Source organism: Lissotriton vulgaris, chromosome 5, assembly GCF_964263255.1.
Source record: "Lissotriton vulgaris chromosome 5, aLisVul1.2, whole genome shotgun sequence".
Classification (NCBI taxonomy): Eukaryota; Metazoa; Chordata; class Amphibia; order Caudata; family Salamandridae; genus Lissotriton; species Lissotriton vulgaris.
In genome coordinates, this window is record NC_141693.1 from 167,883,985 (window position 1) to 167,904,599 (window position 20,615).

Below are 20,615 nucleotides of genomic sequence, written 5' to 3' on the forward strand. Positions count from 1 at the left end.
GGAAAACATTATTCCTAGTATTACTTCAACCTGAATATTATTTTGGCTGAGTGTTAGTTACTTCAACCTATTACTTCAACTCAGTATCACTCAGGCAAACATTATTCCGAGGATTACTTCAACCTGAACAATATTTTGGCTATTACTTCCACCGAACTATTCCTTCAACTCAATATTACTCCAGCCTGTCATTATTCTGAGTATTACTCCAACTTGAATTTTATTTCGACTGAGTATTACTCACAGCCTCATCATTAATTCGACTAAATATCATTTTGACCTGACCGTTACTCCTAGAATTTCTTCATCTTGAACTTTATTTCAACTGAGAATTACTTTGACTTGAAAACCTTAAACGTATTTCAAACTACCCATCATTATGGAAAATATTCCTTCAACATGACTTCATTAACTAAATATGCTATACACCCTGACCAGTTTGGGTGCAAGAATTATGCTGATGATCACGTAATCGCTCATTGAAGTAATGGTCAGTCCAAAGTAATGGTATTCGAAGATTAAATTAATTACATTAACAATAGGTTGCTTTTATACAGTAATTGATAACATATTTTTTGATGTTTGTAAGCACTGTAAATTGTAAGTGTTACTATTAACCAATGTAATGGTAGCTCGACCTAAAATCTTCAATAAGAAGAATGGTTGAGTTGGCCTAGTCATGAAGCGCGTTGGTTGGAAATTACTTTAGCTGTTAGCGGCGGATGCTTATCTCATTGAGCGAAAGTGCCTAATTAGTGATGATGACGCAAACCTGTGATGGTGCCCTAAAAGGTATAGTACATTATGAAAGTTCAGAATGAAAGTACAACCTCACACACAATTCAGGAGGAAACCTGGTGAGATATTTATCATATGAGGATCCAAACTTTTTTTTAAATCTCTTTATAAGTACAACAACCATCTGAGGATTAAAACGTAACTTGCTATCAGACCTTTGCTGCTGAAAGAAACAGTGAAGCCGGGTATGGAAGTTCGGTGGGCTAATGCATCAACTCCATAAACATTTGGTTGACCTCATAGCCACAGCTTGACATGCCAGCGGGTCCTCTCAGACTTTTATCCTTCCAAGGTCAATAAAATGAGTACTACTAATTTAGATGACAACAACCACATGCTATTCAATACCAATAGGACATAAGGAGTGCATGTATGCTTAACAAATAAATGTGTTATGAGAAGGTAACAACCCATATTGCTGGTCGCAAATAGAATATTGTCGTGAAGCATGTATGATCAATAAAGGCAGAAGCGCCTAAGAGAGTTATGCGTAAGCATGCTCATAGAGTGCGAAGCCATGTACCACCTTTCGGTAATGAACGCCATTGCTACCATATGGACACTGTCGTAGGGTATACACGTATATCAAGAAGCGTTGTCTTCAGGCACCGGTCAGAGCAATCAAAACACACAAGCAAAATGAACTATGACTATTCCCAGATAATAATTTTTTAGAGTGGTTTAGCATTGCTAGAATGTACCTATTACCACTTCTCAAAGCACTTCATCTACACCTGGATGACCATGGTTTTAATGCAAAAAATAAAGTTAAAAAGCAGCAACGAGAGTCTCATGATTGCATCAGGACCCCCAATTCAAACGAGCCCTACTTCACAGTTTGTTGATGAGCCCCACTGCTGGCTGAATTCCAATTAAGAAGTTAAAACCACATTATTGATTATTCCCTCCCCTCCATTTTGCAACAGCCAGGAAGGGGCCAGAATATCGGGTGGGAAACTATCACAACGCACAGTAGTAGAGATACCTTGTACAAAGGTAATTCCCCATTTGTCAGGGACCGCCCAGTACTCAACATGGAATGCCACATTATTCCCTCACCTTTAAAATACTACTACTAGGCATGGGTCGGGAAACTGAGGTATGTTTTACAGTGCATAACTTACACCAAGCAGTAAGAAAACATATGTAAATCACACAAAAGTCATAATTTATGCACAAATATAGTAACTTATTTTACAGTTTTGTCTGCGATCCATTGTGAGAATTCTCTGTAAGGCAGTCCTTACATGGCAGAGAAAATCATGCAAAATTAATGACTGATATCAATTTTAGGCAGTTGTGCTAGAAGCCTTTCTTCCTTCTAGATTGGGTGTTTCTGCTACTAAACTTCAGGAGCGATGAGAGAGGCTCAGACTTTCTTTAAGGCTGCTTACAATAAAGCTGAGTTCCAGCATCCCACTCCAAATGTGGGGAGCAAAAAAAAGGCACATTAGGCGGCTGCTGTTTTTTCCGCAGTCCGTCCACAAACCATCTGAAACCCCCGTGTCGGGATTCTTGAAGGGTATCCCCCTGCGGTGCTCAACCCCATTGCCGTGGGGCACCGTGGGGATGCTGTGAATGTAGGAAATGGGTCATAGGAAAATTACTCACTCTTTTCCTGTGTTTTGGCAGCTGCATACAAAGTGGGGACTGTATCATGGCTGTCATCGTCCAGGTTCAATCCGCATACACAAGCTTTGGCTACTGCTTGACTGATGCACATTTATATGCTAAACATTGAAAGAGGTGGGATTAAAGCTATGTGCCTGATGTCCTGAGACATTTAGTGGTCACAAGACCTGCGATTCACTGATAACAGGGGTTGTGACCACTAAATAGCCTTTCATTGTGTACCACACCCATTTCGTGATTCAGGTAATGGTAACCGAATTGCAAAATGGTTTTGGAAATGGATAAAGAATTGAAATTTAGAGGGTATGGTTTTAGGTAGTCTCTTCCAAATTGTGTGTCGTTGACAGCAGCTGCAGGATTGGTGAACTCCTTCAAGATGGTGAAGAATTCTTTGCTGTGGCTTGTGCTGACTTCGATGCTGTCTGCTCAGGCGTTCTTCTTTGTTTCTTTCAGGAAGCGGTGGTACTGGTTGAGAGCAGTCCTGTGGGAGGTGTGGGCTTCTGCGTTTTTGCTGATATGCCACTTCCTTTTGAGAGGTCAGCAGTTGCATTTGGTGGAGTGCAGTCCCTCAGTGAACCAGCATGGTCTTTTGCTTTTTTTTAGGGCCTTGGTTGTCTTGGCTGGTGCGATGGCATTGGTGCACTTTGTGACCCAATGGGTGAAGTTCTTTGCTGCTTGTTCGTGGTCTTGGGTAAATTCGTGGAGGTGGGAGCGGAGCGTGTCATTCCACTTGTCTTCTGATACCTTTTTTCCAGTTTCTATGCATGGATCTGAGGGGCCTACTGCCGGGGTAGTTGGGTCCTGAGAGCGTGAAGTGTACATTGCGGTGGTCAGACCCAGTGAGTGGTGTGGTGTGTGATGGCGCTGGAGATGTAGAGCTCAGAGTCGATTGTGAGTGGGGCAATGATTTTCCGGATGGTGTTGAAGAAGCTGAGCGGATGGTATCTCTGTAGATGATGGCGATTTCGCCTCCATGCTTGTTGGTTCGCTCCTGGTGTTATCTTGTAACCTTAGGGGATGGTGGTAGCGATGTCTGGTGGGGACCTGGGTGAAGCCAGGTTTCTGTGAGGTAGTTGACGTATGAGGAAAGTGAGGAGATTGTGTCACAGATCTCCATTACCTGTTTCCAGAGCGAGCGCGTACTGAGTAGGAAGCACTGGAGTGTCGTTGTGGGGTTCTCAGTCGATGTAGTGGGTGCAGCCATGCTAGCGGTGCTGCAGGTGACATTGGTTGCTTCCATGCGGAAGGTGCAGCAGCAATGTCAGCAGAAGAATGGGCCTTTGGTGGTCCATGGGGATGTGCGGCAGCAGAGATTGCTGGTGCGTCCAGGGCCTAGGGCTCAGAGATTTGAGGCAGTGTATCTTCGTGGGGTGAAATGGCTAGGGTTCCTGGCCCTGCTTACGGTCCAGTTGTGGACAGGCACAGACCGGCTTGCCTTTGACTTAGTTATTACCCAGCTCATTTGAGCTAATTTAATCATTTCTTGGTAAAAGGCTGGGCCAGCTTGTGACCAACAGTATACACACAAATTCTTCAACACAGAATTATATTGGCAGCATAGATTGGACTTTGCTTGTTGTCCAGAGAATTTTCTAGGAGCCAGACCTGTACAGCATAGAAAATGCAATATGAACGTCGATTTATCAAAATGCCTTTGATACTCAATGACATCACAGGCTTGACCTCTACTGACACATTTAGCCATTTAACAGATTTCACTTTGCCGCTGAGGGGCTAGGGCAAGGGCACAGAATGGGATTTACAGAAAGGTGAAGGGGTTTATAAAACTCTGTTTACCTTCTGTTCCTGTTGCTGCCTTAATGACACTTGTGCCAGTGATGTGCTTTGCAGGAGGAACCTAGGCGCCAGTTAGAGGAGGCAGCAGCAACTGCTGGACACCTCTAATTGTCAACCTATTAAATCCTTCTATAAATGCTTTGATGAGTGCCATGCTGGACAGTGAAGAGTGTTCCCTGTTTTGTAAATATGCTGCCTCTGCAGTTAATGTAAACAAATGGATGTGTAAGCTAGTTCCGAGCGTTGTAAATGCAGCAGATCCGCATACAATGTCCTGCACTGTTCCCTTTAGAGGGTCAATGTGTTTGGATAGGCAGTAGTGGGCAGATCTTTTCCACTTCCCTACATAGCATGCTCTAGTGGTGAGATGACGAGCCTCCTCGGGGATGCACATACATTGAGAAGGCAAATTGAGATAACCAAACTCTAAGACGTCAGAAACCAGATCGTGTGGTTGAGCTGCTTGAGTTTGGGTGAAAAGGTCCAGCCTACTGGGGTGATTCTTGTGAGGAACTACAAAGAGCGTACGGCGGGTAGTGAGCCACAGCTGCCTGGCCCTTGTAGGAGCCACTAGGACGAGGGTGAGGGACATCTCCTGCAGTTTCCAAATCACATATGGAAGGAGTGGGAGAGGTGGAAAAGCATAGGCAAATATCTTTAAACAATTCATACATAAATGCATTGCCAATCGACAATGGGGTTTGGAAACCTGGAGGCGAAGCTTAGGCATTTGGCTTTTTTTTGTGGTTGCGAACAGATCTGTGTTGAGATACTCCCAGCATTGGAAGTAGGGAAACAGGACTTTGTGTTGGAGTTCCCACTTGTGGATTTGTTGCTGTAACCTGCTGAACAGCTCTGCAGCATCAATGTCAACTCCTGGAAGGTACTCCTCGAGCAGGTGTACTCTATAGTGGATCGCCTAACGACAAATGTCGCCAAGAGGTAGGGAGAGGGTGTGGAGGAAGTGCATGCCTCCCAGTTTCTGCAGGCAGTACATGGCAGTCATGCTGTCAGTTTTGATAAAGACTGTCTTCTGATGTACAGCAGAAGGCTTTCAGAGACAATTGAACCGCCAGCAATTCCATGTAGTTGCTTTTGAAGGACAGCTGAAGGAGTGTTCACAGATCCTGAATAGTAATGGGTTGTAAATTTGCACCCCATCCTGGGAGAGAGGTGTCTTTGGTAATGGTCACTTGGGGAACCAGGTCTAAAAAGGGCCTGACCCGCAACAAATTGTTGCTGTTCCACCACTGCAGAGAGTGATGGATGCTGACCCAAATCAAAACTAGAACTAGGTCTTCCCATAAACCCTCCACTTATGATCACTGTGCCACTAGGCACTTTTGAAGTAGACGGATGTGTAATCAGGAATGAGAAACAATGGCAATGCAGGAGGCCATTATGCCTAGTAGGAGCATCACTGTTCTGGCTGTTAGCTAACGATTTGGCTGAAGAAGAGGCAGCAGTAACTGAAAGCCTTGGACATTTGTGGGACTGGGATGAGCTTTCCAGGTGACTGAATTGAGTATTGCTCCTATCTAGTGTTGTACCTGCGAGGGTTGAAGATGGGATTATTCCCACATTTATAGTGATACTCAGATAGTGGAGGAGGGGAAACAACCTTTACATTGCACTACATTGACAACGCATGTCACTACAACGCAACCATTACATTGCATGTCACTACAACGCATGACATTACAACGCATGACACTACAACACAGGTATTACATTGCATGTCATTACAACGCATACCATTACAACGCATAGTACCCCTACAATATCCAACACTTACCCTAATGTTGCACCCCCTGGAGTTAGAATAGTAATTTTTACCCCTACACTATCCAACACTTACCCTACTGTTGTACCCTCTGGGGTTAGAATAGTAATTTTTACCCCTACACTATCCAACACTTACCCTACTGTTACACCCCTTGGAGTTAAAATAGTAATTTTTACCCCTACACTATCCAACACTTACCTTAAATGCAATGTAATGGTATGCGTTGTAATGGTATGTGTTGTAAAGGTATAATGTGATGTAATGGAATGCGTTGTAAATGTAATTTTTAAAAATTTGTTGTAATGGTATGCGATGTAAATGTATGCATTGTAAGGGATGTTGCGGTTTTAAAAACTGCGTTGTAAAGGCATGCGTTGTAAATGTATGCGTTGTAACGTTATACATTTGTGGAGGAGATCTAAGGTGATCTGTATGAGAGCCAAACACTGTGGTTTGCATGCACTTTTTATCATCCACTCGGCCAGATATGAGTGACCGTGGATGCCACTCCTCCTTTGATGAGTGACGTCCACTGCAAGGCATTTGGTGAATACTCTTGGGGCGGCAGGGATGCCAAAAGGCAGAACTTTGAATTGAAAGTGTTGTCCTCATACCGTGCACCTGAGATAGCAGTGATGTGCAGTATGGATTGGGAAAAGGAAATAGGCATTCTTCAGCTGAGCAGCAGTTATGAAGTCACCTTGTTGTAGTAGTGGAATTACATCCTGGAGCATGACAATTTGGAAATGCTCCGACAGAACGTACTTGTTGAGGGGCCAGAAGTCTAGAATGAGCCTAAGACACCTGTCTTTTTAGGGGATTAGAAATTACACCCCTTTACCATGCTGTTGACGTGGCACTGTTCTATAGCTCCCTTGAGCAACAGTGCATGTACTTCCTCATGTAGGAGCATTCGGTGTTGTAGTGAAAGAGAGTGTGTGCATGAGGAATGTTTGGCGGTGGGGCAGTAAGCTTCAGGAAGTAACCTTGCTCTACAATGGACAGGAGAACTTGGTCTGTGGTGATGTTTCGCCATTGTGGAAGGAACCCCTGCAGATGGTTCCCAATCGGTGCAGTGTGGCTGTGGGAGGGAGAGCAAACCACTGCTTAGAGGGTGCGGCTTCCTTAGCCTACTATTGGAGTTGTTTCCCCTAAGAGTAGTCCTTGAATATTCTCAGGAGTCTTGTGATTGTTGTTGTTGCCTCTGGTATGAGGACAAGGCATCTGTGTAGGTATTGTTGGTGCTGCCTTGAAATTTAGAGTGACAAAAAGTCGAAGGGACAATGGAGACTGGAGAGCCCTCATTGCTTTGGCTGTGTCCGTATCTATTTTAATTTTTTCCAGCATCTGATCAACTTGAGGCCCAAAGAGGTGTTATCCATCAAGGGCTATGTTGATCAGTTGCTGCTGGACCTCTGGCTTAATGGCGAGATACCGGGCCTAGCATGCCGGCACACGCTGGAATTTAAGCCCACAGCTAAGGTGTCGTACACATCAAAAGCACACCTGATGGTGGTGTTAGAGAGTGTTTTCCCTTCAATTACAATCTCCTGTGCCATCTGTTTATTTTGGTCTAGGAGATGTTGGATTTGGCTCCCCGTCTGGTCCCATAGGGCAGGGTTATATCTAGCCGGCAACCCTACGGAGTAGGCGACACGCTAGTGAGTTGCCAATTTTGAGGTAACCTGTATTCCAGCCAAATCAATTTTTTTTATATCTTTTTCAGGCAGCAGGGCATCCCCAGTCCCTTGACATTTGTTAATTTACTAAAGGCATGCACCACCATAGAGTATGACAGCAGCTGACTTCTAATATATGGAAGGTCAGAGAGAACGGGCATGAACTTTTTAGCAACCCTTTGGGCGAGAAAACTGGCTTAACGCCTTAACTGCTTCGAACGTTCCGCGCCAGTGCGGAACGTTCTAATAAACGGGCTGGTCTGCGTCAGCCAACGGACGTGTGCAGCACTACCGAGGTAGTGCTCGCCACGGCCGTTGGCCGACACCCGCAGCGATTGGGTTAATAGGATCTTTAAAGTCCACTTGCGTCAGCTTAAGCATTCTGCTCCCTTTGGCATAGTACGTAGGTCCACATTGTGAAAGGGGGCGGTCCTCAAAATAGCCTTGTGATACGTGGGGGTATAATAAGGAGGAGAAGGTTTGGCAGGATATAGGTCGGGGTCATTGGCCCGACGTCGAACCTCCAGAGGTCGCTGATGGAGCTGTTGGCGTTGACATTGGCTGGGTCTTGTGCAGTTTGCATTGTGCTGGGTTTGGAACTGAGATTGACTCAGAAGCCTTAGATCTGTGCTGTCCATGGCTGGGGAGGCAGTGGTGGCCTGGAAGGCAGTCTCCTCGATTGTAGGCTGGGTGCCCATCTCCTGTAGGGGTGGTGAGTGGCTTGATGTGTAGTAGTACTCACATAAGTCGACGTCTGGTGCTGGCCTGGGGTGAGCTGCAGGTCATGGCCCTCAGAGTCAGAGGGTGAAACGGTTTCCGGGCTGAAGAATACGATCTGTTTGACGCCGACTCCTCCCTCTACTTCTTCCTCAATGTCTTTCCCAAAGATATCAGGGATTTTTTGGTCTCAATGTTGCTCCGTGATGAGCTGGGTGAGTCAATGATCGGAATGATTCCTGACAGTCTTTTTGGAGCAAAAGATAAGGCAAGCAGAGCAGGAGTACTTTTTATGATCCGGGGCAGGTAGAGGTTACAGACCGCATTTTGATCTGCTCATGAGTACTTGGAATGGTACTTTGGACAGTAGCAAAAATGTGTCTTTTCCATTACGGTACTCGCATTCTCGAGTGCGAGACTCTAAGGAAGAGGTCTGAGGAAGGCAGAGCCTCAAGTTGGGCGTCGATGAAGCTGGAAATGGAGGGATTACAACGGAGAAAGAAAGGGTTTATGTACCAAAGGATTGTTCGAAGGCTACAGAGAGCAGAGAACTGGAGAGGCTCAGTGAAGAGCGCCATGCAGCATTGACTCAGTTTCCCGGTGAAGCACGACTGACCCTGATTGTGGAAGAAAACAATTTAACCATGGAGCTGATGGCTATGCGCATTACCAGTCATGGGAGGAGTCATTTATACCATGTAACTCAAAGTACATCTTCAAAGAAAAACAAGTTGTACAAGTCCGATCCCAACACTATGGCAGGAGTATGCACAGCTTGTGTATCTACAGCTACGCATAACACAAACATAAGATTTCCAAAGAAAAATGTTTGTTCACCCCTTTCTTATTACAGTCCATATTAAATGGGTAACCTCCATGTAAAATATTACCACTAACATGTCAGGGACAGCCTTTTGTCTTAGGTGTCCATTTCCCCATATGCTATGGTTGTGCTCCGTTGTGTCAAGAAATACCTCCAGCATGTCAAAGCAAATATTTTGCTATGAGTGTACCTTATGCCACTAATTACCTCTAGTGTGCCAGATATTTTAAATGGGTGTCCCTCACTGACAATATGCCAGTGTATATTGATAGGCAAGCATTATCTTGAGTATGGTAGTGCCAGAAGGTTGCCATAGGTGTCTCTCATGCCAGGATTTACCTCTAGTGTGCCAGTGACATAATTTTGTCATGCATATACATTATGTCAAAAAATTACCCGATACTGGCAGTGCAGCATTTTGCCATGTATTCCCATTAGGCCACAAATTACTTCCAATGTGCCAGTGCCAGCATTTTGCCATGGGTGTCTGTGTGAGTCAATAATGACCTCCAGTATGCCAGGGCCTGTAGCAAACTTGCAAGCGTAATGCTCTTGCATGCATTTTCACTTATTCATGCTCTCTCACTTGCATTCATTATTACTTTCATGTTGCCACTCACCCTCTCATTCTCAGTCCATGTCACTCATTTTCACTCAGTCTGATTTACTCATTTTCACTCTCATTTACATTCACTGCCACTTACTTTCATGAATTTTCATTCACTACCCGGAACCCACACAGACAAGTTCACACTTAAACATGCTCACACACACTAACACATTCTCAACTACACACACTTACACAGCATTTAAGCATTGTGAGGCAGATTTACATGCCCCATGCAACACTTTTGTGACGCAACGGTGGAGTAAACAATGCGCCACATTGCGGCTCATTTACAACATGACGCATCTAAGGAGGTGCGTCACGTCTCCAGAGTCAAGGGCAGACAGGACCTGAGCCAAGGTTAGTATTTCAAACTTCTCCTTCCAGAGAAAGTGGTTGAGAGCCCTGAGGTCTAGAATTGGACGCAGGAGTTTTTCCTTCTTGGGCACCAGAAAGTAGCGGGAATAGCAACCATGACCTACTTCTGGCATTGGAACCCTTTCAATAGCTCCTTTGGCCAAGAGATCTGAGACTTCCTGACGTAGAAACTCCAAATTATCCTACGACATGCAATCGAAGGACGGTGGCATGGAGGAAGGGGCAGTCTCAAAGGGGAGGAAGTAGCCCCTTCAGACTATTTGCAAAACCCACCTGTCCGACGTGATGGTTTGCCAGTGGGGGAGGTGACAGCGAATCCTGCCACCCACTGGCTTTTGGTGGCCCTGAAAGGTCGGACTAGGAAGGTGTGGAGGCCGCTGAAGAGGGGGAAGGATGGACTGGCCCTCCCACTGGATTCCACACTGCGTTGCTGGGCCCCACGTCCGCGGCCACACAGAGGATGGGGAGCTTGCGTGAACCGGTGGCTGGACTGGGTCGGATGTGGTTTGGTGCCCCTTCCATAGCCACAAAAGGGGCAAAAAACAGCCTGAGGTGGACGGGACAATGCAGGAGGCCCAAGGATCTGGCCTTAGCACGTGAAACCTTAAAGCGCTACAGCACAGAGTCTACTTTGTCGACGAAAAGGCGACGGCCATCGAAGGGCATATCCAGCAAAGTTGACTGGACATCCCCCCAAAAGCCAGACGTCCTCAACCAGGCGTAGCACCTAAGGGTTACCGACGTGGCAATCGTTCTGCCCAGTGAGTCAGTGGTATCCAGTCCACAGCGAATCGTGAATTTTGATACAACCCTCCCATCTGCAACAGCTTGGGAAAGAACGGCCCGGGCCTACTCAGGGCACTGATGCAGCACCTGCGCAACCGCATCCCAGATTGTATGAGAGTATCGGCCCAAGATGCACATGGTATTCATGGAACGCAGTGGCAAGCTGGTGGAAGAGAACATGCACTTCCCAAGTTGATCCAGCTTCTTCTGTCTGGGGGAGCAGAAGGGAATGCACCCTTGGGTGACAAGGCTTGGACCTCCAAGCTCTCGAGGTAAGGGTGGTGGGTGAGGAACACTGGGTCACCCGAAGCCGGGTGGTGGCGGAGGGCAATCGTGCGTTCCACAGAAGCCCCTGTGCGGGGCCTGGACCAGGTGCCCAGAAGGACGTCAGGAAGGGCTTAGTTGAACGGCAAAAGAGGTTCGGAGGAGGTTGCCACCGTTGAAGCACCTCTGTCAGGAGGGTAGTCCTGACCGCCACTGAAGGGAGCTCCAGGCCCAGGGCCTCGCTGCCCTTCGCACCACCACAGCATAAGATGCTCCCTCCTCCGTAGCCACGGTAGGGGGAGAAAGCCCAGACCACTGGCATCACCCAGGTCTCTCTCCAATCCGGATCTTCAAGCAGGTCGGCTAAAGGGTCTAATAAACCCTCCCAATCCTCATCACCACCTTCTGGGTGATAAGGAACACCAGGGATGAACAAGAGAACAAAAATATCCTCCAGCAGACGACGGCAGACATTGGTCCGGCTCAAGCTCCGCGTCCATCTCCGGGGTGAAGTTGGGGACAGCGTTGGTCAGGGCACGACCAACGCCGGGGGCGTCATTGCAAGGGAAAGTCGAGTAAGGTCGATCGGCGTCGATCCGGATCCAGGACTGGATCCACAGGGGTCCTCCGCTGTCGTGGACGCTGGCATCGAAGGTCCAGGACCCCCAACCGGCTTCACGGGGCCTGAAGTTGCACCGGCAGAGTCGGGCTGCCCAAAGATGGAATGGAGGGCTTCGCAAAATGCACAAACCTGGGAGGGGACGCTCAGCTCCTGGAAACGGAGGGAGGCGCAGAGTCGACCCAGAAGGAGGAACTAAAGACGGAGCCTTTGATCAATGGCGCTCCGGGTCCTGTGTCGGGTCAGCTGACCGATGGGGAGAAGGCAAGGAGCTCTGGTGCTTCTTTGCCTTCTTCTTGTGCTTTGACTTACCCGAGGATTTCAAAGACTTGGAGTGGGACAAGGTTTGGGGGCTCCGCAAATGGTCTCAAGCCCTTCCTCTCAAGCGAGACCGGGAACGACCCAGAGCTGTCTGCCGGGCCTCCAAGAGCTTTTGGGAGCACTCTCTTAGGATTCATGGCTCAGCAGCCGGAGCACAACTTAGGGTCGTAGCCGCGCTCTAGACACCATAGGCACACGGGGTGCAGGTCCGTCACAGACATCAGTTTGTGACAGGCTTCACAGGGCTTGAAGCCGGTCCGGTGATGGGACATCCCTCACACACCAGGAGTCGAAAACTCAAAAAGGAAGTCGACAAAAGTCGAAAAAAGCGTACTCAAAAAGTGACTAAAGGGATAGCTCTCTCCGGATCTGCGCAAGGCTGGCATGGAAAAAGAAAGAACTGACATCAGCGCGCAGGGACGGCGTCTAAGTAAGCACCGCTACATCATCCGAGTGAACATGACACCAATGACGGACGAGGAGTCGACGACGCCAGCTACCGACACGCAGGGGCACTGCTGAGAAAAAATTCTCTGGATCCAGTTAACTCCTGGGGGTAATTATAAGGTAAGGTATCTATAACTAACTGCCATTTTCAGATTGGGAATAATACTTTCTTATTCCTTATTAGCAAAGCAAAAAAGAAGACAAAAATAGGAAGGGGTAGCCTTCACTAAATCCTGTTCACTCCTTTGTTCGCCAGTCTGTTTATTACTCTTGTCTATTTCCAGCTACATGTGATATCAAGACTTTGGTATTGCAATATTACCCCATACAATGGGAAGGCCCAATCAGATCAATTACTTAAGCTACAAAGAATATGTGTGGTCCAATGAATATGAGGAGTTCGGTTTGAAGAATCTCCACATCAGACAACGAGTTCTTAGAAGGTGCTATTGATTGAGTCCTGGTTTTGCCATCTAAAGAGCAGTCTTGACAAGTCCTCATGCTGCACCCATCCCTCCTGCATTTTTTTTTTACTTGAACCTGTGGCATTCGAGCATGCCACTCATTCTCCCATCACTTCCCATTGCCACCTTGTGAAGAGCAGAATTTCCACAAAAACCATGATCCAAACACAGACATTCCATGCCCATTAGGAAGGAGCCTGGTTGGAGCACTTACAAGCCATGTCAGTCATTTTGGATCTAAACATTTGAGGCCACAAAAAGAAGGCAGAATTTACAAATGCGAATATGGTCGGAAATGTGACTGCATACCAATCCCAGGGGGATTCCAGGCATTTTCCTCACCCAAGTGATACATATTGTGGCCATGTCCAAGAAAGGGGCCACGAGTAAAAGTGTGGATAAGTATTGCTGTTCTTATTATACTGTGAATCGCACAACACAAGGCATTGATCCTTTTATTTTGCCATCAATCTCATCATATCTTTTCAGTGAAAATGTAAGTACTATCCATACCTGTTTATTTATCTAGTCGCATAAGATTCAACCATTCACTCACATCACGCCTTTCATAGCGTTCCAGCAAGGCCTATTACCATTTTACAACAGTAAGTTTAAAACATATATGCGCAAGAGGGCAGAACAAAAAAACATTGGCCAAGACAATTAGTTGACACACTCCTTTTAAATATGAGAAATATTGAAATTGCAAATACTTGTTTTGCAATTCTAGAAAAACCATAAAAACTTGACTATTGTAAAGTAAAGATGTTAAATTGTAAAGATGGTCCATAGAGACAGGATGTCTGTTGAGTACCTAAGTGCATAGCTACAATGAAAAGGGCATCTAAGAAATACATGAATGTTTTGAAACATTGCATATCACCCCATATTTCTCTTTACCAGATCATCGACAGGAAAAGTGTCACCTCTTATAGTAGAGCGCTGTGCTACAATCCCAACACATCAACCCAGACGACACTTCACTAAACTATAAAAACCTTATTTAATCACACCCATCCAATCATACTATAACACAAAATTAATTAAGCACCACTATATTAGGTAACATAACCCCCGTTGATGTGATACCAGATTATCCTCTTAGAATATCGTCTGGCCTAACTGTTGCATGAAGCACTGCATAAATACAGAGGTATCGCCTGCAATGTCACACTCCTTAAAACACTGTATATATGTTATCCCTTGACTCATCATCAAGTAAGTCATCCATTACGACATAATGAAATACTGCACCAAACACCACTACATAATGTCAGTCGGAACAAGATCATACACCACCAAACCATACATGATATCACGCCACATATCATATCACATACAGTACCACACTATCCAACCTTCACAATACCACACCTTATCAGAACAAAGAAGGTAGACCCCAAACTGTGGCTAGCGCGCAACATTTTTAAACTCCCTGTGATGGCAGATATTTGACCCTAACATTTAATTAACTCCAAATCGCACTATCCATAACCACACATCAAGTCATCACACCATAACTTCACCATGCCACATTGCAAAGTAGCATACAATACCATAACACACCATCTCACATTACACCTAGATAAAGCAGGTCACATCAAGCCACATAACATAATCATCCAATTTTTCTAATGCGCTGTACATCTAAATGCACACAAAGTATTCAAAATATTGATGGAATGTTTCAATAAATCTCAGCCACTGGCAATTACTTTGGGACGCATTCCAGTTCAACGTTATTCTGCACACCCTGCCACCTCAGTTTGGACCCATCCATACGAAAATCAGCCTTGACCCTGCTCCAATGGGAACAGTCTAGTCCAAACTGCCAGGCCAGGTCCTCCCTGAACCGGAACACATGCAACCCAGGACTGGTTTCACGTAAGGGCCCATCAGCTAGGTATAGCTTGGTCCAGTGACCCACTAGGCACAGGATCCATATCAGGGCATACCTGTCCCTTTTAGGGAGACCCACTAAAGTATGCAAAAAAGTGATCGATGCAATGCTTGAATTAATCTCAGTCACTGGACTGCATCCCAGTCTAACGTTATTTTGCATCCAATACCACCTCAGTTTGGACCCATCCATAAGCAAATCAGCTTTGATGCTGCACCAATGGGAATAGTCCAGCTCTACCTGTACCCAGCCATATGCAAATCAGTATTTTGTATAATTTAACACATCTAAATGCATGTGTTAGTCTGTATGAGACACAGATCAGAAAACTGAGATACTAGTACTTTTTTTATGGCATCTGGAAATGTATCCGTAATTGACATAGCTTCTGAATCTGGAGGCTCATGCCTTTCCCTGGCTCTTACTTCCGTTGCTTGCATCTTTTCAAGGGGAGCTGTCATGCTGGATCGTAGCAATCTAGATAACCTTTGAGATTTCAGTTAATATTTCAGTATTTCCTGGCAGCTGGGGGGTTCCGGAAAATTAGAGATGTACTTAGTTCAGAATCATAAAACCATTGAGTATCTGAAACCATCCAATGACAATTGATACTGTATCACACCACTTCATGAGATACTACACAGAACATCATCATCACACTGGACAATACCGTAGTTTAGGTTCCCACATACACCATACATCGCAAGAGCACAGCAAGCCATAAACTTTATTTTTCACCACCCCTTTTTTCACAACAATTCACCATACCACAAAACTCCTCCCCAATAAAAACCTTCCATTTTCGCTCCTCAACACTACCTCATCCTGCACCATATGCTATGAACCACATCACAGCAAACTACGCCACGCTGCATAACAATGCATTATACCATCCAAAACCATACACAACTGGTTAACAAACACATCTTGCCATATCATTCCAAACGGCACTGTACTAGAAAATATCTTGCCATGTGGATGTATTTCAGACTATTGTTAGCAAAAATACCATCTAACAGAAATATTGTGTGCTAAATACAGTTTATAAAAGTATTGTCTCATAGGGTGTAGATTTCTATTACAATTTCCAATGCGGAAATAGTTTGTAACGCATGTTTAGGGCATTACAGTTTTCTCTGACAATATTTGGCTATTATATTCTAGAATCACAATGGTCATATTGCACCAAACCATTCACCACTGCATTGGAAAATGCTGTACAGCACTCCATACCAAACTGTATCATTCAAAATCACCCACCCTCTGTCTGATTCCAAACTACTTAACACTATTTCACCCGCACAAAAAACTCTTTCTACCATCCATTTCTGCACCTTCCAAGATTCCTTCACACAAAAATATACTACATCCCAAAGTGAGTCATTAAACAACACCAAACAACACCATGCAGCACACACCATGTTACATTCAGTGCTTTTTAACATATGGTACCACACTATCAACTACCACATATCATTTCCCACAATAGATCACATTAGTAAACACGAATATTGTATAACTTGGTGGGAGAGGGGTTAAGAATACCCATACTTGATGAATGTTGTTGTTTGAGCTGGAAGGAATCACAAGACCATTGAGGGGGTCAAGTTTGGGATGTGCCACTACCAGATGAGGATGAAATACACATGTACCTAACCTGACAACTTCATTGAAAAAACTGTGAATGATACCGAAGAAACCGAGCGCCATGTCCAAACAACAAAGCCAATAGTGGAACATGCATCTCCATCCCCACACATGAAAGTTCTCGAATGGTTGCAAGGCAGTTCCACAAAGGATGACGCAAAACAAATGTTGAACCGTCAAGGAGAAGAGCACATGTAAAATGAAAGCGGGAGTACAAAACCGCCAATAATGCTTGAAACAACAAGGGCAAGAAACACAACTCGACTAATGGGGTGAAATGCTTTTAGGACAAGGCAGCACACTTAAAGCAGGGTTAAAGACACTGACACTGATTGAGAAAGAAGGTCACAGGAGCGCATAATCCACGCGAAAACCCTTCCATCTGTCTCAGCCAACCCATGACTCGACAGACAAATCAGAAACACCACTGAATGGTTGATTAAAATTGTGACTGTTGTGCTGTGTAAACATCTTGTAACAATGGATAGCATAGCATGACATAACTTAAAATGGTCCTGCATAATATACAAAAGTAAAAATGCATCAAGTCAAATGATTTATCTCAAACACACATTTCGTAACAACTCATAATTACGCACTTATGTACTTACTCTTCTATTTATTGACATGAATGCTGATCGACATCTCCCAAAGCTCTACAAAAAGAATTAATTCATTCTTGTAACTTTATTTCATAGCTTAATTCTGTGGCCCATCAGTCACCACAACCCTCCTCTACCTTCAGTCAATCAAACTAACTTGAATCATGGGTGTGCTCAGTCACTGGTCCACAAGCCTGGTCTTGGTGACCTCTCATTGACCATTTATATCCAACAACATCAGATCTCATTACAGTCCAGAAAAAGTTTCAAATGACACAAAACCGGCTGAAATACCTAACACTCATGCTAAAGCAACCTACATGCACAATAATCCAAATCCATTTCTAGGGCACGGCTAGTGCTGCTGGGTAAAAGAACATCCTGGTATGTCTAGAGGTTCCTGTGTTCGCTAGATCTTGCAATGTTCGTGCTTTAAGTGTAATCTTTACTTTTGCCTAGGAGGTGTTTTTCCTGAAGACGTGTCCACTGGAGTATTTGAAGGTGTGATCTTTCACCGGATCTGAGTGAGTGTGGTTAGTGGGTTTTGTGTTTTGGATGGGGAGTGACAATGCTTCCTTGTCCCAGTGAGCCTGAACCCCAACCAGCCCCACTTGATCAATGGCCAGCTCTCAGTGGAGTCCTCTATCTCAGCCTCACTCTCATTGGTGGACGATCACCAAGGGATACTAATGCAAATGCCAGCATTAGTCCCCTCTATATGAAATGCGAATGGCACAGCCATGGAGTGCTTGATTATATGTGATTAAATCCTCTCCTCAAACTCTTTTTGACAGAAATGATGAATGAATGGGTGTTTTATAATGCGCATCACTTAACCCCGAAGGGCATCAAGGCGCAGATAACAGACAGATAGTCATAGCAAAACAGGAGGGTGTATAGTAATAGTTAATAATTAATAAGCCAGGGAAAAGAGCCATGTCTTCAAAAGTTTACGAAAAATCACCAGTGAGGGTTGGCTAGAAAGTTCAGGCGGGAGCGTGTTCCACAATTTGGGCACCAAGTGGAACACAGGCCATGCCGGGTGCAAGCATGGTATGTTTTTAGAGTGTGACTGTGCAACAGGAAACGATTCAACTGAATTGTTCTTTGACGAGAATTCAAATGCTATATACTACTTGTATAAATATTTTCGTTCTACTAATTCTTGACAATGCAACATCAAAGGCCTGGCGCAGTACCAGAATATCATTGTCATAGTAAGGTCTGACATATACATGTGTCCTATGTATTGTCTATATAAATATCCGCCTGCTGGAGTTAATAATAGATACATACACCCTATGCAACCATATTTTTGTAGATGAAAATGAGATTAACTTATTAATGTCAGACGCTATATCTGTAGATGAAATTCTGGCATACTACCAGTCTTTACCTAATGCTCTTTTCCTGTCCTATTATTATTTACCTAATGCTCTATTCCTGTCCTCTTATTAGTTTTCCTGCTCCATCCTTAGCCCGCTTTTTTTCAATTTATATCTTAGACCCCTAGCGGATCTAGTGGAAAAAGCGGGTCTAACCTTCATGTCGTATGCCGACGATTCTCAGATTGTGTTCTCACTATCTGAACCCCAAACATCTTCTCCATCTCTCCTTAAAGCTGGCCTGCTATCCATTTTTAACTGGATGTCAACTAACCAGTTGAAATTAAATGGAGATAAGACGGAGATTCTCCTTCTGGGCAGGCAACCAGAGCTTTAGAACTCATTACATTGGCCTGCCCAGATGGGAAATCTCCCGACACCAGTGCCGCAGGCTAGAAATCTGGGGATAATCCTGGACAATTCCCTGTCCATAAAACAGCAAGTCAACAAAGTAGTGAGCATCTTCTTTACCATCTTGAGATGGCTCAGAAAGATCCTGTGGATGCTGCCTAGCCCTATGCAGAAAACGGTGGTCAACGCCTTAATTACATTTCGGCTTGACTACGGGAACATCCTGTATCTAGGTGCAAATAAAGCAGTCACAAAAAGACTGCAGCTTGTACAAAATGCGGCCGCTCGTCTTCTTTGTGGCATACCTAAAAACAGCAGCGTGTCCCCTTACCTGCGTGAACTGCACTGGTTGAGGGTGGAGAATCGCATTAGGTTTAAAGCACTAAACTACATGTTTAAAATCAAAGCAGGTACAGCTCCTAAATGTTTGCAGGCACTAGCTTCCCCTTACATCCCTAATAGGAATTTACGATCAAAAGCAGCTGAAAAATTCTGTGTCCCCAGATTTAAGCTGGCCAGGATGGGAGGCAAATCTTTTGCCTACCTGGGTCCCGTCATTTGGAATACACTCCCAATTCAAATACGCAAAGAGCAAAACCCTCTGAGGTTTCGAAAGGAGATAAAAACCTGGTTGTTTAACCAGTAATCTGATCACTTATGCTGTCTACACTTTCTACCAGGCTGTGTGTTAGGCGCCGGGAAACCCTTTTTGGGTAGCTGTTGCGCCATATAAGTTGATAAAATAAATAAATAAATAAAACTGAGGGATACCTTTACTTTTCCAGTTTGTTCAACTGCAGGTTTTTTTCTCCTTCTGAGCAGATTTTGCCAACGTCAAAAGTCCAATGGTGACTTGTTGGACATGTCATAAATTCTGTACAACTCTTAATTCCAATTTGGGCACAAACACCTGTTTGTTCCTGCTCCAATATGAGTGCGCCACTTCAAATGAGGGTCATAGTCTAAATACAGGATAAGACAATATACAGATTTTGGCCATGCATGCAAAGTGTTCTGGGTTGATGATGCCTTTGCCTAACGTACCTGGCTTTTGATGAGATCATCGTCTCGGTGTATCTGCAGAACGTATCCCAGCTTGCATGTGATGACACACTGGCCTCCATTAATGCGCCCGCTGCTATTTAGGTTCATGACAGCATTCTCGATCTGCAGTTCCTGGCACTCTGTTGCTTCACACGAATACTGAACGCAGCTGAGGAAATCAAAAGACATAACTTTTAGTGTGAAACATTAGTGTTGCATGTGCTGAGTTTTAGTAAAAACAGGGGTTGCCGAGGCTCGAGGAACAGGAAATGTCTTCCCTTCCTTCACAGCCATGTTTCTGGTGGGATCGCTGTAGAGGCAGTATCGGAGCCCTTCATCTGCTGAAGATCTCCTCTCTCTAGTATGGGTTCTGTATACAGCTCTCCCTATGTGCTCCCCCATACTTCAATATCCTCTGTCTCTAACTTCACCTCTTTTAAACCTGTGGTGAGTAAGTTACCAGGAGAATTAAGGAAACCACTTATGTCAAAAGCTAAGAGATGATTGAAAAATCATTCCGGAAATGGACGCTCAGGTGGGGCGGCTCGATTTGTAAATGTTGTGGAAT

The 20,615-nt window shown here is 44.8% G+C and overlaps 1 protein-coding gene across 1 annotated transcript in view; it reads right to left on the bottom strand.

Moving 5' to 3' along the window:
* PAPPA (pappalysin 1) overlaps positions 1-20,615 on the bottom strand; it is an 870,469-nt gene that overhangs the window by 95,612 nt on the left and 754,242 nt on the right. The window contains exon 14 of the mRNA XM_086921096.1: positions 20,048-20,216. Coding sequence (XP_086777222.1) covers positions 20,048-20,216 — 169 coding nt within the window. The remainder of the gene's footprint in view (positions 1-20,047; positions 20,217-20,615) is intronic.